General features: G+C 38.0%; 2 protein-coding genes across 4 annotated transcripts in view; one reads left to right on the plus strand and one right to left on the minus strand.

Annotated features, from left to right (window-relative positions):
* The window catches only part of Actn (alpha actinin), a 59,599-nt gene extending 38,442 nt beyond the window's left edge, over window positions 1-21,157 (plus strand). For both annotated transcript variants that reach the window (XM_089697231.1, XM_089697230.1), the window contains exon 20: window positions 20,988-21,157. The gene's annotated coding sequence lies outside the window, so the exon portion shown is untranslated. The remainder of the gene's footprint in view (window positions 1-20,987) is intronic.
* LOC149487013 (uncharacterized) lies at window positions 249-20,847 on the minus strand. 2 transcript variants are annotated; one of them, XR_016315866.1, is made up of 2 exons: window positions 20,721-20,847; window positions 249-429 (listed from the first exon to the last, which is right to left on the minus strand). XR_016315866.1 is itself a non-coding variant. In XM_089697232.1 (2 exons), the coding sequence occupies exons 1-2, from the start codon at window positions 1,769-1,771 to the stop codon at window positions 416-418; spliced, it is 912 nt and encodes a 303-aa protein (XP_089553358.1). In that variant the 5' UTR covers window positions 1,772-1,918; the 3' UTR covers window positions 249-415. The 2 variants fall into 2 exon arrangements, 1 of the variants encoding a protein (XP_089553358.1); XM_089697232.1 differs by lacking the exon at window positions 20,721-20,847 and adding an exon at window positions 874-1,918.
* Window positions 21,158-22,278: the final 1,121 nt, after the last annotated feature.

Below are 22,278 nucleotides of genomic sequence, written 5' to 3' on the forward strand. Positions count from 1 at the left end.
ATTACCTAATAGACCAGACCAAACACGTGGTTACAGTTACACTTAAGCCAGTCCGGCCGCTAGGTTACACATCACTACTGTATAGAATGCATTACCTAATAGACCAGACCAAACACGTGGTTCAACAACACTTGAGTCAGACCGGCCGCTATGCTGCAATTCATATATGTCCCTACCTCATTATTAAAAGATATATGTACCTACATAATTTATAAAAAACTATAGGTAAATAAAATTGGCAAACAACCAAACTTCTTCTTCTTCTTCTCTTAATTAATGGCTCCACCCAATAAAAAGGGACTTCGCCAATGTCCAGTATATATGGGAGAGACAGGACTCAAATTTCAGCCAGTTAGACTTGTTCGGTTGTGACATTTAACATTTGGAACTGAGTGGGAAAATGCAGAAATTTTGATCAACTTGGAGCGGCTAGAACAAACACATAAGACAATACAGGTTATATATATTACAGACTACAGGATACACTAATATAGTTTATAAATATAATAAGGGGTTAATACTTTAGTTTGTTAAAGGAAATAAATTTAGATAGAATTTCAACAAATTTGGAAGGCACTAATGTCAACAAACATTTAAAATTTGTGGGACGAGGGATTTCAGGAGGGAGGACATCCAGTAATGAAGAACGAAGCTTGGTACATTCAAAGAATAGGTGGTCAGTAGTACCTTCATCCAAACCACACTCACAAATAGAATGATCACGTACTCTAATTTTCGCCAGGTGGACAGGAGTACACGCATGGCCGAAGCGGAGTCGACAGATAGTGGATGTTACTAGTTTGTCAAATTTGCGAAAACGGAAAAACCACGGTTTGTGTGGAATAGTAGGCTGAATATCCCAATAGAATTTACCTTTTGTGCGGCTGGACTCTTGCCAAAGATTCAACCACTTCCCATCCAAACGCAATTTTGATAGTGGAACAAGGTCTTGACTATAATTACTGAAGTGAGTATTGCAACCCACTTGCGTAGCAGACTTAGCCAAAGAGTCAGCCATCTCATTACCGCCTATACCAGTATGACCTGGTATGTAAGTGATTTGAATGTGGAGACCCTTATTGAGGCAATTTAGAAGCACCACACGTATTCTTAAAATCAAGGGGTGACAGGATTTAGATCGAAAAGGATTAGATAGAAGGGCTTGGAGGCAGCTTAATGAGTCGGAAAATATAACCGCTTTATCAAGGTTGTGAGAGTTAATGAAATTGAGGGCTTCGAGAATGCCTGTAGCTTCACCAGTGTAAACAGTGGATAAAGGGGGGCACTTAAACTGGAGAATAATGCTGGATTGAGGGTACCAAACAGCGACTCCCACACATGACATATCGGACATTTTTGAGGCATCGGTAAAAAAGAGGTGCCAATTGGGCCATTTATTGGCTACAATTTCATTAAATGTAGCATTAGCGTTAATTGTATCTTTAGTTATGCCACAATTTAAAAGTATGGGTGGATTGTACGTAAGTGACTGGAAGTTAACGGAGAAGAGAGGATAAAGTTCAAACTGAACAGTAGGATCAGGCAGACGGGTGAATCTTATGAAGCTTTTTAGTAAACAAGAAAAATTAGCAGAGGGTCGGAGATTTTGATTAGTGGAGATTTGAAGGAGATTATGGAGTTTGGGCCAAAGGATATGGGAAGAGTTATAGATGGATTTAAAAAAATATTTATCACACAGATACTGTCTGCGGAGAGCTAGGGGAGGGTCAACACACTCAACCTGCAGGGCGTTAACCGGGGTAGATTTCATTGCACCGGTAATCAAGCGTAGACAACGAGATTGCACTTTGTCTAGTTTATTCAGTGCCGTCTTATTGCATGGATCGAGTATGAAAGAAGCATAGTCTAAGTGACTACGCACCACAGCATTATAAATAAGTTTCTGACAGTATGGGTGAGCCCCCCACCATACTCCTGCCAGAGATCGTAATATATTAATCCCTTTTTCGCATTTTTGACTAATGTAGTTAACATGTGGGGAACCAGATAACCTTGAATCCAATATAACGCCTAGATACTTAACTTTATTAGTGACTGGAATTGGTTCATCGCCCAGTATTAAGGTGATTGCAACGATCTGTTCCCAGCCAATATCCCGCTAGATGGCACTGAATTCTACATTTCTAGTTTATTTGAGTTTTTGCGTAATTGGAATAGTCATCAAACCTAGGAATAGTCATGGCGGTTACTGAATATTATATTTTATTGAAATATGTTATATCATTGCCTTAAAATCCACCCAATTCGGTAAAATTATGCGTTTTAACATCTGTCATTGCATACAGGGTCGTTTACACACACAGACGTATACAAAAATGATAAAGATTTAACTCTAGATGGCGTGAATGTAAAGCGCGTCACACACGGTGAAGATACTACCTATAATATTTTATCTAATCTAGTAATATTTTATATTACAGTATCTTAAGGTATCCGGTATCAGCGTTCTGACCATCATTTTTCTTTTTTCGCTGTAGAACCGCCATCCTGTTACAAATGACCCACAAAGGAGAATGACCACGGGTGGTATCGGTAAAATTTTAGTTGTGCCACGTATTCGTTATATTGTTAATTCCTATTTGTATTTATAATGATCATATGTATCAATATTAAGTCTTAATTAAACCGGATAAATTGAAATAATAGTAAAAGTAAAAGTTTTTCTTTTGAAACATGTATGACTACGTATGGAATCGGTAAAATACTAGTTGTGTCACGTGTTCGTGATATTGTTAATTCCTATTTGTATTTATAATGATCATATTTATCACTATTAAGTTGTAATTATACCGAATAAATAGAAATAAAAGTAAAAGTTTTGTTTTGACACATACCTATATCTATCTCTCTTGCAAACGTCATATGTCATAGTTTCTATTTGAAATGTCAAATGAATGTGTTCGACGCATTGTTCGATGTTATTTTGAAATAATGTTTAAATTACGATTTACTTTTCACATTTGTCTTGTAAATTAAAATATTACCTATGTAATAAATGTAAAACTTAACGTTCATCGTTAGTTTAAACTCGATTAAGTAGTTTTTTGAAGTGTTGAATAAAACTATTGTTTTATTTTTATTGTCGCGAACTGCGGCTTATTTACATAAAAACTTTAATCATATCTAAAAGTACTAACATCAAGCTTTAAATTGAGCTATATTTCATCTTGACACAATAAGTTTGATTGCGATACCAAGTGCCATAGTCACTTGGGCAATCTCCTGTGGTTTTCATTTTTCTGTATGGGTAGACAAAACTTCAAAACGCCACCTGCTACGGTTTATATTATTATGAACGATTAGCTTTCCGCCCGCATTTTCAAAAAAAAACCCGTATAGTTCCCGTTCCCGTGGGGTTTCCGGGATAAAACCTATTCAATGTGTCCAAGTTACGTTCTATATGTGTGCTAAATTTCATTGTAATCGGTTCAGTAGTATTTGCGTGAAACACACACATACACATCCTCACAAACTTTCGCATTAGTAGGAAGTAGGATTGTTATAAAAATAAAAGTTATATTTGTTGGCGTAAACTATTTTATTGTAATTTTGGGAAATAAATAATGTCAAAATTGATTACCTACAATAAAACGCAGTTTTATTTTATTACCTACATTACACTATTGTTTTTTTTTATCAAAACATGTATTTGAAGTAGCAAATATGATATTATGCTGATCCAAGCATTTTCACTCAAAACTAATATCACTAATGATTTGTAAAAGTAAATTATTTCAATATACATTTCATAACCAACAAGTAAGAATAATTATTCATACAACAACAAATCAAAAACACTATTTACTATGGAAAAAAAACCAGGAAGGTGAAAAACATATTTACGATTTCGATGCACTCGACTTTTAGTAAAATAATAGGTAAAAATATTATTATGGTTTTGATCACAGACATATCTGTGGTTTTGATTTTAGCTACTAGTATCAGAAAGCTGCGTGTTCAATGCACGTCGGGGTCCCACAACTGTGGAGGAAGGAAGGTAGAATACCTCCATCGAATAAGTGAAGTTTTTCGACATACTCGATTTGCCGGCCGGCCTCAATGAAGATTGTCCGAAAGTTGTATATGTGCTCTGTAACGAAAAAATTTCGCTAGCGCGATTCAGAGTGAGGTGTCGTACAATATACCTAATGAAGTTTTCATCTTTTTATTTTACTGCAAATACAAAATAAAAATTAAACAATGGTAATGTAAATTCTAAACAAACTACTACCAAAATACAATTAGAACAAAAATCATTTGACTGGTTGATTTCACCCAGAGGCCAGAGGCGGCTCGTGACAAAATTGTATGGGTGTTCACTTGAAATAAAACAACGAAAATACAATAGCGTAGCAGGATAATTTATTACAAAAAAAAATGAGCACCACATTTTATAAATGTCTATAACACTAAAAATTACAAAGTACAGGCTATTTCAAAACGAATTCAATGACTAGGTATCAATAATTAGTAAATCACCGAATTTGCATTCGCGAGCGTAGGTATCCATAGTGTTTGTCACTGACGGTCACTGACCTCTATAACTTATAGTTATAGAGGTCAGTGGTGTTTGTTGTGTAAACATGTATGTATTTGAGTAGTTAGTAGCATATTATATTCTGAATTTCTGATCCATGCCTATTCACTCAAAACTAATAACACTAATGATTTGTAACAGTAAATTATTTCAATAGGTAGGTATTTGAACATTTCCCAACAAGACGTAAGAATAATTATTCGTAGGTATACAAGATACAATAACAAATCTAATACACTATTTATTATTTTATTATTTACTAGCGGTCCGCCCCGGCTTCGCCCGTGGTACATGTTTACGTTTTCTCTCCATAAGAAGTAATAGCTAGAGAGCTAGCGCAAAGCTACCTGTATGTATTTGACCAGACCTGGATTTTTGTGTGTTGATTCCCCTATACCTACTATACATGAGATGAGGAGTCACTAAGCCCAGAGTGGTGGACGGGGCGCGCGCTTAGGTAAGACAGGTGGAAATTTTTGGCGAACTTTGAAACCATTTGACCACGTCTGCCATTTTGATATTTGAAAATAGATTATTATTACTATCGGAAAATAACAATGGCAGACCATTATCACGCGGATAACATTCTGGCAGACACTTATGAAAGTGCTGAAAAAAATACAATTTTGAAAGTATTTGACCAGATCTGCCATTATATATACATATATTTTATTTATTAGGGTCTTAAAAACTTATTTTCGAAACGGCAGACATTTTCATTGCGTACAGACTTCAGCAGACAACAAAACTTTACAGACTTCAGCAGTCAACAAGACTTAGCTTCTACATGGTCAGATGTATATGTCACGGCTAAAGGTAGGTGAGAACATAAACTTAAGATTAGCCGGCTAAACTTAGGTTTATTTTCGACGAGGTGTTAATGTTAGTTTGTTCTATCTTTAGCCGGCTAAACTTAAGTGTAACCGCAGGCCCGTGGCTAAAAATGTCGGGGTGGGTAGATTTGGTTAGCGCCGGGCCGGTGGAGGGCTTGAGGGGCCCGCACAGTGCCAGAAAACACTCGCCCTGTTCCTTACATGTATTATAGTAACCAAATCTACCCACCCCGACTCAGGGCAGAAAGCTGGTGGCTAGGTTAGGTTAGGTTAGAACTCTTAAGACCCGCACGAGCCGAGCGAGCGCAGCGAGCGTGCTGCGGCAGCAGCCGGCGAAGTGCCAGAAAACACTCGCCCTGTTCCTTACATGTATTATAGTAACCAAATCTACCCACCCCGACATTTTTAGCCACGGGCCTGCGGTTACACTTAAGTTTAGCCGGCTAAAGATAGAACAAACTAACATTAACACCTCGTCGAAAATAAACCTAAGTTTAGCCGGCTAATCTTAAGTTTATGTTCTCACCTACCTTTAGCCGTAACATATATATGTATTTCGTTCCCTGACCTTACATCAATGATTTACTTTATTAATGTTTTTATGGTCATTTACATTTAATTTTGAAAACTATGGAATAAAATTTATAAATTTGATGATACAAAACTAAATATACATTTGTAAAGAATCTCAAATATAAAGTTGTGTTGCAAATAACAAATCATCATTTAAATATTTAGTTTATTTCTTTATTTAAGAAACAATTAACAATTACAAAACAACATAAAAAAACACGCATGCATTTATTGAAATGTTCATTCATCATCACTATCGTATGGCGTTGTGTGACTCGTCTTCATAATCCATTGAATCGGATTCTGTAAAAGTAAAACGTAAATTATATAATAAAAGAAATGAGTCATTATAAACTTACCTAGTAAGGCAATGCCTTTGATGTCGCACGATGCCGCCGCGCCGCCAGTGTAGGTACTTCTGCTGCTACATGAAAATATGCTAGGGTTGCAACAAATGGGAAATAAAACAATTGTGATTATTACTATTATGATGTAATCATTTATTCATATTATGTACATTCAAAACAATTGCTATTATTAAATCTGATGTAATTATTTTTTCATAAATATATAATTATTATTAATTACATAATATATTGCACTGTGAAATATTTACGTATCACTTTATTTTTGATGTTCTTAATTGTCTTTTATAAAATTTAAGTGACGCATTCGCATTGGGATCAACAATCCGATAAGAAAAGAATGGAGACAACATATACATAGCTTTGATTTCAATTCTACAGATACAAAATATACAATCTATCTAAAATGATACAACGGATGTTTCCTGCGTTTTCTCGTCAAAATACCGAAACAACGTAATTATTGTATAGTAGTTGGGCGTGAAAGTAAAAAAACAAATGAAAAGTGTTTTCCATATGATTATTTATTAAATTTACGCGATTAAGAATAATTTCAACGATACAATTTAGTAACCGAGAATTCAGAGGATTAAAGAAAATACCTGCCTGATCATTTTATCAAACTCTAAAAGAATTATGGTTATTTCGCATCACTCGGTTTATTAGTTTGGTAATAATTATTAAAGGTAGTTACAACCCTAGCCATTGAGTCGAACGGTAGGCAACACAATATCGACTTTGTGCGGGTACATATGGTACATTTCTTCTTGCTGTGAAGCGTAATTATTATTATTAAGATTTTTTAGGCTATTTTGAATCAGCTGTTCTAATTTAATTCTAGAAATTTATTAAAACGTGATTTTTTTAAAAGTATATTATGAGTTTATAAATACCTCAACCAATAGTTATTGTGTCCTATCCTCATTTCTTTATATCTTGGTAGTTAACTAAAGTGTTAAATTTACATAACCTCAACAACAACATTTACACTGCCACTGCACTAAAACTAAACTAACTAGCTCTCTAGCTATAAGAACCATCCTCGTACTTCAAGGGATATAATAAAAAAAGAATTATCGAAATCGGTTCAGCCGTTCTCGAGTTATGCGCTTACCAACACATTTTGCGATTCATTTTTATATATAAGACTAGCGGTCCGCCCCGGCTTCGCCCGTGGTACATGTTTACGTTTTCTCTACATAAGAACCATCCTCGTACTTCAAGGAATATAATAAAAAAAGAATTATCGAAATCGGTTCAGCCGTTCTCGAGTTATGCGCTTACCAACACATTTTGCGATTCATTTTTATATATAAGAAGATAAGATTATGTGAAAATAACCAGGAAGGTGAAAAACATATTTACGAAAACATAGTAACATAATATGGCTGTCGCTACAATAATTATATTTCAATTTTATCTTTTTATACCTAGTAGAACTGGCCGACGAATAAAAAAAATCGTATTAGAATAAATACAATAAATTACGGAACAAAAAAAGGATTGTAACTGAATTAGGTATGTTTGTTTCTGGGCGCACCGTTTTCGACGACGCGACGCGCGACGTAAGCGTATAGGTATAGGTACCTACTTTGCTAAAACAAACTAATAAAATTGTGTGTCTGTCTGAAAATTCGGAAAAGCATATTTTGCAAGTTTGTAATTACTTTGATAGTTTACCGATTTATAATAATTGTAATTGTAATTGTATAATATATAATTTGCAATGTGGTGAAATTTCATAAAAATCACGGGCCAATTTTTTGTTTTGAATCCCACCAAAAATATAATTGCGTTATTAGAATAATTAATTACTATACCTACCCACGATCAATTATTACAATATAGTCTCAAATGCATACTAGAGAAATATTGCAATTTGATTCAATTAAAATGCATAGCATACAAAAATAAATTCACAACACAAGAAATTCCGCGCGCAAATCATAGCGCGTGTCAATGAAATCAAGAATGTTTTATACCAAGCCGACGCGGACGACGACGCGACGCCGAACAAAAGTACCTACGACGGACGACCACGCTTCGAGTTGCCAAACAACATGAGTAATAAATTGTTTACAAAAAAAACAAGTTTTCCATTTTTCTGTATGAGTAGACAGAACTTCAAAACGCCACCTGCTACGGTTTATATTATGAACGATTGTTATAAAAATAAAAGTTATATTTGTTGGTGTAAACTATTTTATTGATCAATAATTTTGGAATTTAAAATTGTCAACATTGATTACAATAAAACGCAGTTTTATTTTATTACACTATTGTTTTTTTTATCAAAACATGTATTTGAAGTACCATATAATATTATGCTGATCCAAGCATTTTCACTCAAAACTTATATCACTAATGATTTGTAAAAGTAAATTATTTCAATATACATTTCATAACCAACATGTAAGAATAATTATTATTATTCCTACCTACAACAACAAACCTAAAACACTATTTACTATGGGAAAATAACCAGGAAGGTGAAAAACATATTATTATTTACGATTTCGACGCACTCGACTTTTAGTAAAATATAGTAGGTAAACATAATATTATGGTTTTGATTTTTGCTACTAGTATAAGAAAACTGCGTGTTCAAACTACTTGTTTGTCTGTCTGAAAATTCGGAAGTACTTTGGTAGTTTACCGATTTATAATAATATTGTATATATCGTTGTTTAAAAAATATTCAAACACAATAAAATATGATATACTGATTTATCACTGGTTTCAGTGATGAACTGATGAGTCAATTATAGCCACTATACTTTCGTCATACGTGTGTATGATTGATGTGATTTGCAACGTGGTGATATTTCAGAAAAATCACGGGTCAAATTGTCCCACCGAAAATATAACTGCGTTATAAGAATAACTATACCTACGATAAATGGAGAATGTTCACTAATTTTGATTATAAGCACTCCATATTCTCTGTCAAAAATAAATAATACTAGTGAAAAAATTACTTCGATACGTCAATTATTTTCCGATAGAAGTAAAACAAGTGGTAAACGCCCGGTGATGGTGTGACGTCACACCACAACACGCTCAATCTGGCTCACTCAGTCCGCTAGCGATCGCGCGCCCGCGCCGTCGAAATTATAATTAAATACTTTTAAAAATGTCCAATCCAAATACCAGAAAATCATGTGTTGTTCCTAAATGTAAAAATACAACTACCAATTCGCCGGATAAGTTGTTTTTTATACTTAGTTGCAAAGGAAGTAAGCTACATATTATAATATTTTGAGAACATTGCAGCTGTTTTGCGTTATCCTTTGTTTTCTATACAAGTTTTAATCTATACTAGACTGTGCTTCTGCTCTGCTCGTATGGGCTAAGTATAGGTAGATGGCTAGTAAGATTTTTTCTTGTTTTAAGTTGAGAATGATATGGAGAACTATACTAAAATATAAGTTGGTCGGGGGAAGAATTAAACAAAAACAGGGTATAGTTCCACACAAATTCAAATGTCAACAGGAAAATGAAGATAAACCTCAGAGATCAGCAGTGCAAAAACGCAATCGTATAGAATATTTTGAGAAACTATTAAATAAAGATGAAACTTTGGCATGACTGTTATTTTATTAAACGAATAATAATTATTAATTACTATTATTGGACTATTAACGAAATTCGCGGACGAAAACCCATCAAAATACTGCGCAAGCTATAACACCTACTACTAGGGCATGCACCCGGGTTTACCCGGTTCCGAAAAACCCGGGTAAACCCGGGTTTTTTGATGATCTTGAGAACCGGGTCTGAATAGTATGAAACCCGGTTCTCCCGGTTCCGACCAAAATATTAAAATATAAAGTATTATTTATATTTTGCTGCATTATTTTACCAAATTAATTGTATCTGGCAACGTCAGACTCACGTGCATCGCGAATTTTCGTGCCACGCCTCAAGCGTGGCTCCGATTGGTTATCTAACCTTAGATGCTGTAAGTTTCCTAATCCTACGGTTGTATAACCAAAAAAAATTAGGCTTCGAAAATGACAAAAATTAGGCTACAGAAATATTTTTATTAGATTTCTCGTGAATTTGAAAAGCTGTTAATTTTAATGATTCATATAATGATCCAGTCATGTTTTTGTTTTTGGTATCAAGCTGAAATTTATATCGAATACTCAAGTCTTCGGTCCCTTTTATGTGAAAAAGTCGAACTAGCCAACGCATCAAAAGATACAGCCGTAAATGCTGAAAATTTTCGTAAATTTCGACATTCGCATGGGACTCAAAACCTACAGCTGGGTACTTTTCATGTTTTTATGTGATATTATGATAACAAGAGCGCCGAGACAACCGTCAAAACGCTAAGGAATAGAATACGCTATCGATACAAATTGACATAAGCGTATGATGTTTTGCCTAAGGTTTCGGTCACACTACCAACGACGACGACGACCACGAACAAAATTTTCATCGAGTCGAAATTAAATAAATTGTGCAAAACACAATTAAAAAAATTTTTTCGAGATCAATGGATAAAAAATAGGTTTTTCGTAGAAACGGTAGCTCCTAGGAAAAAATGTATTTAACCTTTTTTATAGATAATTTTATGATGTACAATTTTGGTTCCAGGTGATTGTATGATAAACTTATGCCGTGTGGTGCCGGTTTAAGAATAGCACCTCCCCATCTCTACCCGTGGGTGTCGTAAGAGGCGACTAAGGGATACCTTACCGGGACGGGCAGCAGCGTTCCGCGACTTAACTAGACATTAATATCCACTGCGCTCGCCAACCCGCCTGCCAAGCGTGGCGAGTATGGCATCATACCCCTCATGATGAGTACACCCTCAACCAGGCCCCTAGTACCCGGCAGCCCCGCTATTCCTGGCTACGGTAGCGGCCATGGTAACGGCGGGGCAAGGGGTGCTAAGAATCACCGGATGAGATCCGGCTACCACTCCCGACGACCCCTGGCCCTGGTAACATATAATGCACGCACTTTGAGGACGGATGAAAAGATTGTCGAGCTGGAAGAGGAACTGAACAAATTACGATGGGATGTCATAGGGTTATCTGAAGTCCGAAGACAGGGGGAGGACACGATAACGTTGACGTCTGGTAATTTGTTCTTCTACCGGGAGGGCGACCAACAGTCCCAAGGTGGAATCGGGTTTATCGTTCACAAATCTCTCGTCAACAACATCGTAAGCATCGAGAGTGTGTCGAGCAGGGTAGCGTGCCTTATACTCAGAATATCTCAAAGATATTCGTTGAAGGTCATACAGGTTTACGCACCGACCTCGGCTCACTCCGATGAAGAAGTGGAAGTTATGTATGAGGGCGTAAGTAGAGCCATACATACCTCGAAAACCCACTTCAATGTTGTGATGGGAGATTTCAACGCAAAGCTGGGTAAGAGAGGCGATGATGAGTTGAGAGTGGGGCAATTTGGCTTTGGGCAGCGCAACCCAAGGGGCCAGAGACTAGCTGACTTTCTGGAGAAGGAAGGTCTTTTTATGATGAACTCCTTCTTCCAGAAACCGACCCACAGGAAGTGGACCTGGCTCAGCCCCGACGGGAAGACAAAAAATGAGATAGACTTCATTATGACCACGAAAAGGCAAATATTCAAAGATGTCTCTGTGATCCATAGGGTAAAAACCGGAAGCGATCACCGAATGGTACGAGGCATCTTGAATATTAATGTCAAACGTGAAAGATCACGTCTGATGAAGTCCACGCTCCGTCCTTCTCATGCGCAAATCCAAAACCCCGAGAGCTTTCAACTCGAACTCCAAAATCGCTTCGCTTGCCTCGACAGTAGCGTTTCTGTGGACGATCTAAATAACAGGCTGGTAGAAACTATCCGCGCGGTTGGGTCCCACTTTAAGACCCGGCGTAAAACAAATCCGCATAAACTCTCAGACCAAACTCTCAAACTTATGGCAGACCGGCGCTCTATGCCACTGCGCACATCTGAAGATGCTAAGTCATATAGGCAGCTCAATAGACAGATATCGAAATCTCTGCGACACGACATACGCTCCTTTAATACTGCAAGTATTGAGGAAGCGATTAAGCGAAACCAAGGCTCGAAAGTGTTTGCAAGAGATATGTCTATTGGGCAGAGCCAGCTGACGAAGCTGAAGACAGATCGTGGCGTAGTGGTGTCGGCCAAGTCAGAGGTATTGGGAGAGGTCGAGAGATTCTACCGGCAGCTTTACACCTCAGTTGCCAAGCCTGTTTCTGGTCCGGCGAAAGACCCAAGAGCCCGACTAACCCGACATTTCACCGAAGATATCCCGGACATCAGCCTGTACGAGATTAGGATAGCTCTGAAACAGCTTAAGAACAACAAGGCGCCGGGTGAGGATGGAATCACCTCTGAGCTTCTGAGAGCGGGTGGAAAACCAATCCTCAGAATGCTCCAGAGGCTATTTAATTCCGTTCTACTCGAGGGCACAACGCCTGAAGCATGGAGCAGGAGTGTGGTCGTTCTGTTCTTCAAGAAGGGAGACAAGACCCTACTGAAGAACTACAGACCGATATCACTTCTGAGTCATGTTTATAAGCTGTTTTCAAGGGTTATCACGAATCGTCTCGAACGCAGGTTAGATGACTTCCAGCCTCCCGAACAAGCCGGTTTCCGTAAAGGCTTTAGCACCATAGACCACATCCATACGCTGCGGCAAATTATACAGAAGACCGAGGAGTATAATTTGCCATTATGCTTAGCGTTTGTGGACTATGAAAAAGCCTTCGATTCGATCGAGACCTGGGCCGTATTAAGGTCTCTCCAGCGGTGCCGCATTGACTATCGGTATATCGAAGTATTGAGAAGTTTGTACGAACACGCCACCATGTCAGTCCGAGTACAAGAACAGTGTACAGGGGCGATTCCTTTGCAGCGCGGTGTCAGACAAGGAGACGTGATATCACCAAAACTTTTTACCGCTGCTTTGGAAGATGCCTTTAAACTCCTAGAATGGAAAGGACTTGGCATCAATATCAATGGCGAGTACATCTCTCATCTTCGATTTGCCGACGACATCGTAGTCATGGCAGAATCCCTGGAAGACCTTAATACAATGCTCGATGACCTCTACAGAGTTTCACAACAAGTGGGCCTTAGCATGAACATGGACAAGACGAAAATCATGTCAAATGTCCATGTTGTGCCCACTCCGGTCTCTGTTGGAAACTCTATTCTCGAAGTTGTTGACGAATATGTCTACCTCGGACAAACCGTCCAATTAGGCAGGTCCAACTTCGGGAAAGAGGTCAATCGTCGAATCCGACTCGGATGGGCAGCGTTCGGGAAGTTACATAACATCTTTTCGTCCAAAATCCCTCAGTGCCTGAAGACCAAAGTCTTCGAGCAATGTGTGTTGCCGGTGATGACATATGGAACAGAAACGTGGTCTCTAACCCTGGGCATTGTGCACAAACTCAGCGTCGCTCAACGTGCTATGGAAAGGGCTATGCTCGGAGTTTCCCTACGAGATCGAATCAGAAATGAGGAGATCCGTAGGAGAACCGGTGTCACCGACATAGCTCGCCGGATTAGCACGCTGAAGTGGCAATGGGCTGGGCACATAGCCCGCAGAACCGATGGCCGTTGGGGCAGAAAGGTTCTCGAATGGAGACCACGTACTGGACGACGGAGCGTGGGACGTCCACCCACAAGATGGACAGACGACCTGGTCCGAGTGGCAGGGAGCCGCTGGATGCAGGCCGCCGGTGACCGGGCGTGGTGGAAAACCCTGAGGGAGGCCTTTGTCCAGCAGTGGACGTCCCACGGCTGACACGACGACGACGACGACGTATGATAAACTTACCGTCTCGGCGAAAATCGCAAAAAAAACTATTTTTTTTTATTAATTGACCTCGAATTAATTTTTTTCCGAGTATCGTAATGACGGGAGATTTAAATATTTTATTTTGAATAAATTTTGGCAAGATTTGAATTTTGGTCGTGGTCGTCATCGTCGTTGGTAGTGTGACCGAACCATTTAACCAAAATATCATGAGCTTATGTCAATAATTAGCGTTAGCAATTTCTATTCCTTGGCGATACTGACGTTTGACTAAGGGCCAAGGTACTTTTATAAGACTGATAAATAAAGAGAAGTATTGAAATTTTTGTTTCTTTATTAATTTAATGAAATAAGACACAAGCCGCGTAAAATAAAAGGCCTATCAGGTACTTTTAAAGTTACTTTTGTTTAATTTCGTATTTTTTCCGAAGTATTATAAAAGAACCGGGTAACCCGGTTCTACCCGGTTCTGAGCTCGATTTGGAACCGGGTTTCAGAAACTTGGAACCGGATCCGGTTCTGCATGCCCTACCTACTACAGCGCTGCCGACTTGATACTAGGGTGCGTATAAAGCAAAATTACCAATCTTCTATTAGATGATACGTGTAATATTCAAGACCAAATCTAAAAAATAAAATATATAACAAACTAGATGATATGTTCAACGATTCTGTTCAATCAAAAACATATAATATTAAAATTGACTCGATAAAAAAAAATCACCAAGTTAGCTCTAATTTTCACACTTTTACGTTTTCTACTTGACATGGTAATACTTATTATGATTTTTTTTTCAACATTTGCAAGATATTTGTCAGAGCATTTTGAGTAATTACTTTTAGTTTTGGTTTTATCTGCGATAAACCACTTTTATCGTGACAAAACCAAACGTTTATCTCGAGAAAAAAAAAGCGCCAAAAATAAAACCAAAACTAAAAGTAATTACACAAAATGATTGACAAATATCTTGCAAATGTTTTAATATAATTGTTTATGAAAAAAAAATCATAATAAGTATTACCATGTCAAGTAGAAAACGTAAAAGTGTGGAAATTAGAGCTAACTTGGTAATTTTTTTTTATCGAGTAAATTTTAATATTTTATGTTTTTGATTAAACAGAATCGTTGAACATATCATCTAGTTTGATATATATTTTATTTTTTAGATTTGGTCTTGAATATTACACGTATCATCCAATAGAAGATTGGTAAATTTGCTTTATACACACCGCGCGGAGACGCGGCCGCGCGGTGCGTTGTGACGTGACGTCACAAGCGGTCACGTGACTATTAGCGGGACTCGATATTTTTCGAAACTTTGAATGCGTATAAAATCAAAACTACTTGGTATTTTTGACTACGACAAAAACTAGTGTATTTGTATACATACAGGCTTTACTGAGACACAATTTCAAGGGATTTGGCATACCTAGTAACATTCTTCATTATACATAATACAATATAGTCTCAAATGCATACTAGTGAAATATTTTATTTGAATCAATAAAATAAAAAAAAAATAAAAAATAATAATAATACAAAAATAAATTCACAACACAAGAAAATCCGCGCGCAAATCATAGCGCGTGACAATGAAATCAAGAACTTTCGAGCCGACGCGGACGACGAAGGAGCCTAACAAAAGTACCTACAATCATAGGCGGCTCGTGACAAAATTGTATGGCCGTGTTCACTTGAAATAAAACAACGAAAATAGGTACCTACAATAGCGTTAGCAGTACAAAAAAAATGAGCACCACATTATAAATGTCTATTTATACACTAAAAATTATAGAGTATTTCAAAACGAATTCAATTATTATTTAGCAATAATTAGAAAATCCCCGAATTTGCATTCGTGATCGTATTCATAGTGTTTGTCTACACTAATATTATAAAGAGGAAAACTTTGTTTGTTTGTTTGATTGTAATGAATAGGCTCATAAACTACTGGACATTTTACCAATGTTTGCAAGTTTGTGATTACTTTGATAGTTTACCGATTTATAATAATTGTATACTTATATCATTGTTTAAAAATATTCAAACACAATATGATATAGGTACTGATTTATCACTGGTTTCAGTGATGAACTGATGAGTCAATGTTAGCCACAATACTAATCACTTTCGTCATACATGTGTATGAACTATGATTGATGTGATTTGCAATGTGGTGAAATTTCATAAAAATCACGGGCCAATTTTTTGTTTTGAATCCCACCGAAAATACATATATTACTAATTGCGTTATTAGAATAATTAATTACTATACCCACGATCAATTATTACAATTTACAATATAGTCTCAAATGCATACTAGAGAAACATTGCAATTTGAATCAATTAAAATGCATAGCATACAAAAATAAATTCACAACACAAGAAATTCCGCGCGCAAATCATAGCGCGTGTCAATGAAATCAAGAATGTAATTTTATATCAAGCCGACGAGCGACGACGCCGAACTAAAGTACCTACAGTACCATTTACCTTCAGTGTACAATACAGTTTACAGACCTACGACGGACGAACAATAATGAGTAATAAATAAAAAAAAACATAGTTTCTAAGGTCATTAGTTTTATTTTATTTTATTGTTATTTTCTTTGAACGATTGGAAATGAAATTACTCAATTTTTACACAGAACTTTGATTTATTAGAATTATGCTCATTATGCATAAGATAACGAACGCGAATGCACGACATCTAGCGCGTCAATGTCTAAACATCGCCTTTCGTTTAGACATTGACGCGCTAGATCTGTAATAAGTATATAGTCTATGCGCTAGATGTCGTGCTTTATGTCGTGTTTCGCTTGGCAAAAGTCACGCACACTACTGTAGAAGTGTCAAATTTTTCCGGTATTTTACTGTTGTTTTTCTAAGTAAATATTGTAAATTATTGATTAAAAAGGTCGACCGCGCACACATTTCATTATAGAGAAGTGATAAAATGATTAGTTTTAAAGAAATAGTGTCTGTGTTAAGTGTTTAGAGGTAATCAAAAATGTATGGAGGGACGGTCGGAACATCAACCTTAAGGTTGGTGCGGGAATGTGGCGCTTTTTAGTGAAAACTACAACACAACATTTTGGTACAGATACAGTCATACCATGATCCGACAGCCAATCACGAAGATACGACAAAGCTGAATTAAGGCGCGAGGTGATTTCATCCATGTCATGGGACTGAGCAAATAAGGTTATGTCGTCTGCATATTGAAGTATGTCACAGAATGATGTGACCGTCGTGTCCAAGTTGAAAGTGTAGATAGCATATAGGAGAGGACTTAATACCGATCCTTGAGGGAGCCCCTTCCAGGTAAGCCTAGTGGAAGAAATATGAGAGTTATGACGCACTTGAATGGATCTTGACATTAAAAGATTGCAGATAAATCGTATCATCCTCACTGGGATACTCAGCTGTAACAGTTTGTTTCTGAGTACCGGAAGAAGTACACTGTCGTAGGCTGACGCTATATCTAAAAAAACGCCTACCAAATACTGCTTTCTTTCAAAGGCCGATCGAATGTCAGTGGATAAAATGCCTAAACAATCCAGTACGCTCATACCCTTTCTAAATCCAAATTGAGACCCGGATAACAGTCTCCTATTTTCTACAAGCCACTCGAGTCTATTTTTAACCATGTGTTCAGCTATCTTAGACAGACACGAAGAAAGAGCGATTGGTCGATATGAGTCGGCACAACAGGCTTGTTTACCTGGTTTTAGTAAAGGAATTATGAGATGTGATTTCCAAGAGTCAGGGATGTAACCGAATTCATAAAAGGAGTTTACTAAGTTTAAAAAGTACTGCTTGGCTATGGGACCGGATTGGCGTATGAAAGAATAAGGAATGCCATCTAATCCGGGAGAAGAGTCTAAAAGGCCGCTAAGGGATACATTTAGCTCTTCCAGGGAGAATATGGCTTCCATATTGTTGTCATGAGATGAGACGAGCGGACCAGTGGCCATAGGAAAAGAATCTAAAGAAGGAACAAAGGGAGGGGAGAACTTATCAGCAAACTCTTCAAGCCACACTGAGGAGTCATTGGAATCTATGTCGTTACAAGAAAGAGAGCCACGAAATTTACGTATGTTCTTCCAAATAACTGATGCAGGTGTTCTAGGCGACAGACTCTCGCAAAATGATAGCCAGCCTGCTTTCTTTTTATTTTTAAGAAAAAGCTTGGTACGAGCGGCTATTCTTTTATAATGTATAAAATTTTCAACGGACATGGAAGCATTGTACTGAATTTCGGCCTCTCTCCTTGAGTTGACAGAAGTTGAGCATTCATCGTCCCACCATGGCGGAGAGACTTTGCGAGAACCAGAGTTGGAAACGGATTTAAGAGGGATGTTATTCGCTGCTGCGTTTTTAATACAATCCACAAAGTCAGAATAAGTACATAAATTGTTATGAAGAGAAACGGAAGGAAGGGACTCAACCAGATTGTCAAGACCAGTAGCATAATCCTGCCAGTTTGCTTTACACAGTCTATACATGAGTAGGGGTGGGAAAGGGGAAGTCAATGGGATAACAGACTGGGAAAGGGAAGAGAGAAGAGGAAAGTGGTCGCTACCATGAGTACTAGAAAGAGTTAAATTGGTGAGGGATGGAGCCAAGGAGGAAGAACAAATACATAGATCAACTACAGAGGAGAGACTCTGATTAGGAAGGACTCTCCTAGTGGGAGATCCATCGTTAATTACACAGAGGTCAAGGTCATCAAGCAGATCCATTAGCAGGTGCCCAAATGTATTGCAAACAGAAGATCCCCAAGAAGTGTGCTGAGCATTAAAATCGCCCAATACTAAAAGAGGAGACGGTACGGAGGAAAATATAAGTGAAAGATCAGGTATAATAGAAGGATGAGGATGAGAAATGTAGACAGAAATAATAGAGACATTATTGCATCTTGCAGCCACAGCGTTAATACGCTGATCATGCATAGGCAATAGAATACGAGAGAAATTTAAACAATGTTTAAGTAAAAGTGCTGTTCCAGCATACCCATCGGCTCTGTCATCTCGCAGACAGAAAAAGCCAGGAATCCGAAAGTGACTTCCGGGAACTAGCCATGTCTCCGAGATGGCAAAAGCTATAGGGTTGTGGGTTGAAATAAGGTCAAGTACTTCATGACATTTCGGACGAATGCTTTGAGCGTTCCACTGGAGGATTGTGAGGGCCATTACTGTTAAATAGGGAGATGAGATTTATAAGTCTATGGGCAACGTTGGTCGGTATTGAATCTGTTTTTTTAAGAAAAGTTTCTAAGGCTGAAACATAAAGCTCAACATTAGAGCTAAGTACAACCGGGGGGTCTGGGTTTTGGGATAAAGCGCAACTATTCGGTTGAGTAGAGGGTAATTCCTGAGTTATTTGGCGGTGTGCAGCTACATCATATGTTTTACCTAGTGGTGCATGAGTGCGAGGGGGTATCGAATAGGTCTTTTTGTATGGAGTTTTATTAAGAGGACGAGTTTGACGAACACTATTGGATTGTTTCATAGAAGGGGTGGGGAAAACAGGTGATTGTTGTGATCTAGGCGCAAAAACGAAACTGGCTGTTTCCGAAAAGGGTCTGTACACTGAAGGGGTAAGCTTAGAGGCTTCCTCGAATGAGATACCTTCTGTGGCCATCAAAAGTTTAATTGACTTTTGCCGGCTGTGTTCCGGGCAATTTTTGTCAATGGCAAAGTGAGTGCCATTGCAATGGACACATAGTGCTTGAGATTCAAGAATGGGACAGGAGTCACCCGAGTGGTTTTGTGTACATTTGTAGCACCTCTCTTTTGAGCGGCACTGGTCGCGGATATGCCCAAAGCGACAGCACTTGTGGCACTGGATGGTAGGGTAATGGTAAATTTCTACAGGAAGTGAAGTGTATCTACAATAGATTTTTGATGGCATTGCTTGACCTAAGAAAGTTAGAACCACCGTTTGGGATGGAACCCAAGTTGTAATTCCATCAAGGCTAGCTTTTTTGTTAAGTCTACGTGCTTTAAGTATGCGACCGTGCCTGTTAGGGAATTCTGCACACTCCACCAAATCATCCATGGTCCATTCTATCGGTATTCCTTTTACAATACCCATGCGGGTGATATGATAGGTAGGAATGAATGCCTTAAATTTAGCTTCAGCCAAAGCAGGTAAAGATAAAAAATTATTAGCATCCTCAGCTGATGCAAACTCAACCGATATCCTGTTGCGGCCAACAGATTTTACTCCGTCTCTTAAAATATTAGGTACTTTTTGGCTATATAAGAAAGATCCAAATTTGATCGGACGGATGGACAGGCCGGCAGAAGGATCGTTTTCTATGCGAGATACGTGGACAATGTATGGTCCAACTTCATCACCACTATATCTTATAGGATTATTTAAAATAGGATCAACAAATATAGACGGATTAACAAGTGAAATGGGATCAGATGGAACAAAGCGTTTGGTTGGAGATTCATCTGTAGACTCAGGTGACGGACACCTTTGCCTCTTATTCTGAGAGATGTCCAATTCCATGCTTCTTTCCTGGACGTCCGGGGGTTTAGGATCGGGTGGATCAGGGCCCATATTAGTGAATTGTTAGTACACTTACCACTATAACCACAGACTAAACACTTAAAGACGAACACAAAACAGCTCAAAGTGAATATATTATTGTTAAAATAGCCAAAACACTAAATTAATAACCCAAACACGTGTGACAGAAATCACGCCAAATGTCAAAGTCCTCCAACCAAACTTCTCTAGCTAATGAGTTGCCAAAGTATTTTGTTTACTGCTATTAGTTATTTATGATTAAGAGCATCGAGGTACATATCATTTTACACCTTTTTTTGAATCATTCATGTATTATTTCCAGATCTATCTTCGCCATAAAGTCAAGAACAGGTGACAAAGGGTAGAGACCTTTCGAAGAACATAAGATCTGCACTCCACCAATAGAAGCAAAATTTTACTAACACGGTGGATTAATTAGTCATGGAAAATTGCGAAAAATTATATCACTTTCGTTGATCATATCACGCCGCCCTAACACCTTGGCCACGGACACCGGCGGCGCGACCGACGGCGCGACCGGCGGCGCGGCAAGTCGCGCGGCGCGGTAAGCACGCCACGGGCAGTTGCGTTCGCCGCCGCGACCAGTGTAGACGAGGAGACGAGATAGCTTTATCAAAGTTAGCTCGACGTTGTTTGGAGAGTAGCAGCTTTTTTGCTCAAGATTTAATGTTTGGAAGATATAGTGGAGTACACGAATTAAATAGAAATCGTGTTACAGACGGAGAATTCCACCAAAAATATGAAAAATATAGGCATGATGAAAAATTATGTTGCGGGTGGCTAGACTTCCAAATAGCTGGTCTAACTAGAATTTCTGCAATAAAAGCTTCCGTCTCCATTTTCGCGAAAAAAAAACAAACTATTTTAAATTAAGTTCGCTCCGGGAGTAGTCGCCGCGTCTGCCGCTCGACTCCGTGGCCTGCACCGTAATAACTCATACATTTGTTTCGATCGCTAGTCGTGCCGCGCGATTCGCTCGGGGAAATTCGCCGGTCGTCTCGCTGGTCGCCGCTGCGCGTGGCATGCCCAGTACATTTCCATACATTTGATTCATTCGCAAGACGCGCCGCCAGTCGCGCCGCGCGAATTTTCGCTATAGCGAATTGTCCGTGGCCAGCACGTAAGCATGGTCAACATAAGAGAACGATTTTTGCAATAAGTTGTTTTAACAGTTTAAGTATGTGCAATGTCAAACCAAAAATGTCATTAACTTTGAGAAATTTTACTCCCTAAAATATGGACTTTTGGCTCAAATCCGGAGAAACTTTGTATGTTTACAATTCTATTTATATTAGATTTAGGTATTTTAACTTTTGTATGAGACCATCAGAGAAGTCACAAAACATTTATTTGTAAGTTAAATGGTGCTAATATTAGGCTCACTAATGTGTGACACCAAATTAAGACTCATTCATATTGTGAGAATGTTTTGTTATATATTTTTATTTTTAAGCAAGCATTATTTATACAAATCAAATTTTATTACTGCCATTAGTAATTTAACTTGAATGGTAGGAAATACATAACATGTAAGCAAGATATTCAACAGTGTTGCAAGGAATAATCATACAAATTATTTATTTATTCAATAG

Source organism: Colias philodice, chromosome 7, assembly GCF_061535455.1.
Source record: "Colias philodice isolate Cphi_HAF_F1 chromosome 7, ilColPhil1 Martin Lab GWU primary, whole genome shotgun sequence".
Lineage (NCBI taxonomy): Eukaryota > Metazoa > Arthropoda > Insecta > Lepidoptera > Pieridae > Colias > Colias philodice.

Bases quoted from the DNA above. Each gene is read 5' to 3' on its own strand.
- LOC149487013 (XM_089697232.1), bottom strand. From the start codon at position 1,771: ATGAAATCTACCCCGGTTAACGCCCTGCAGGTTGAGTGTGTTGACCCT.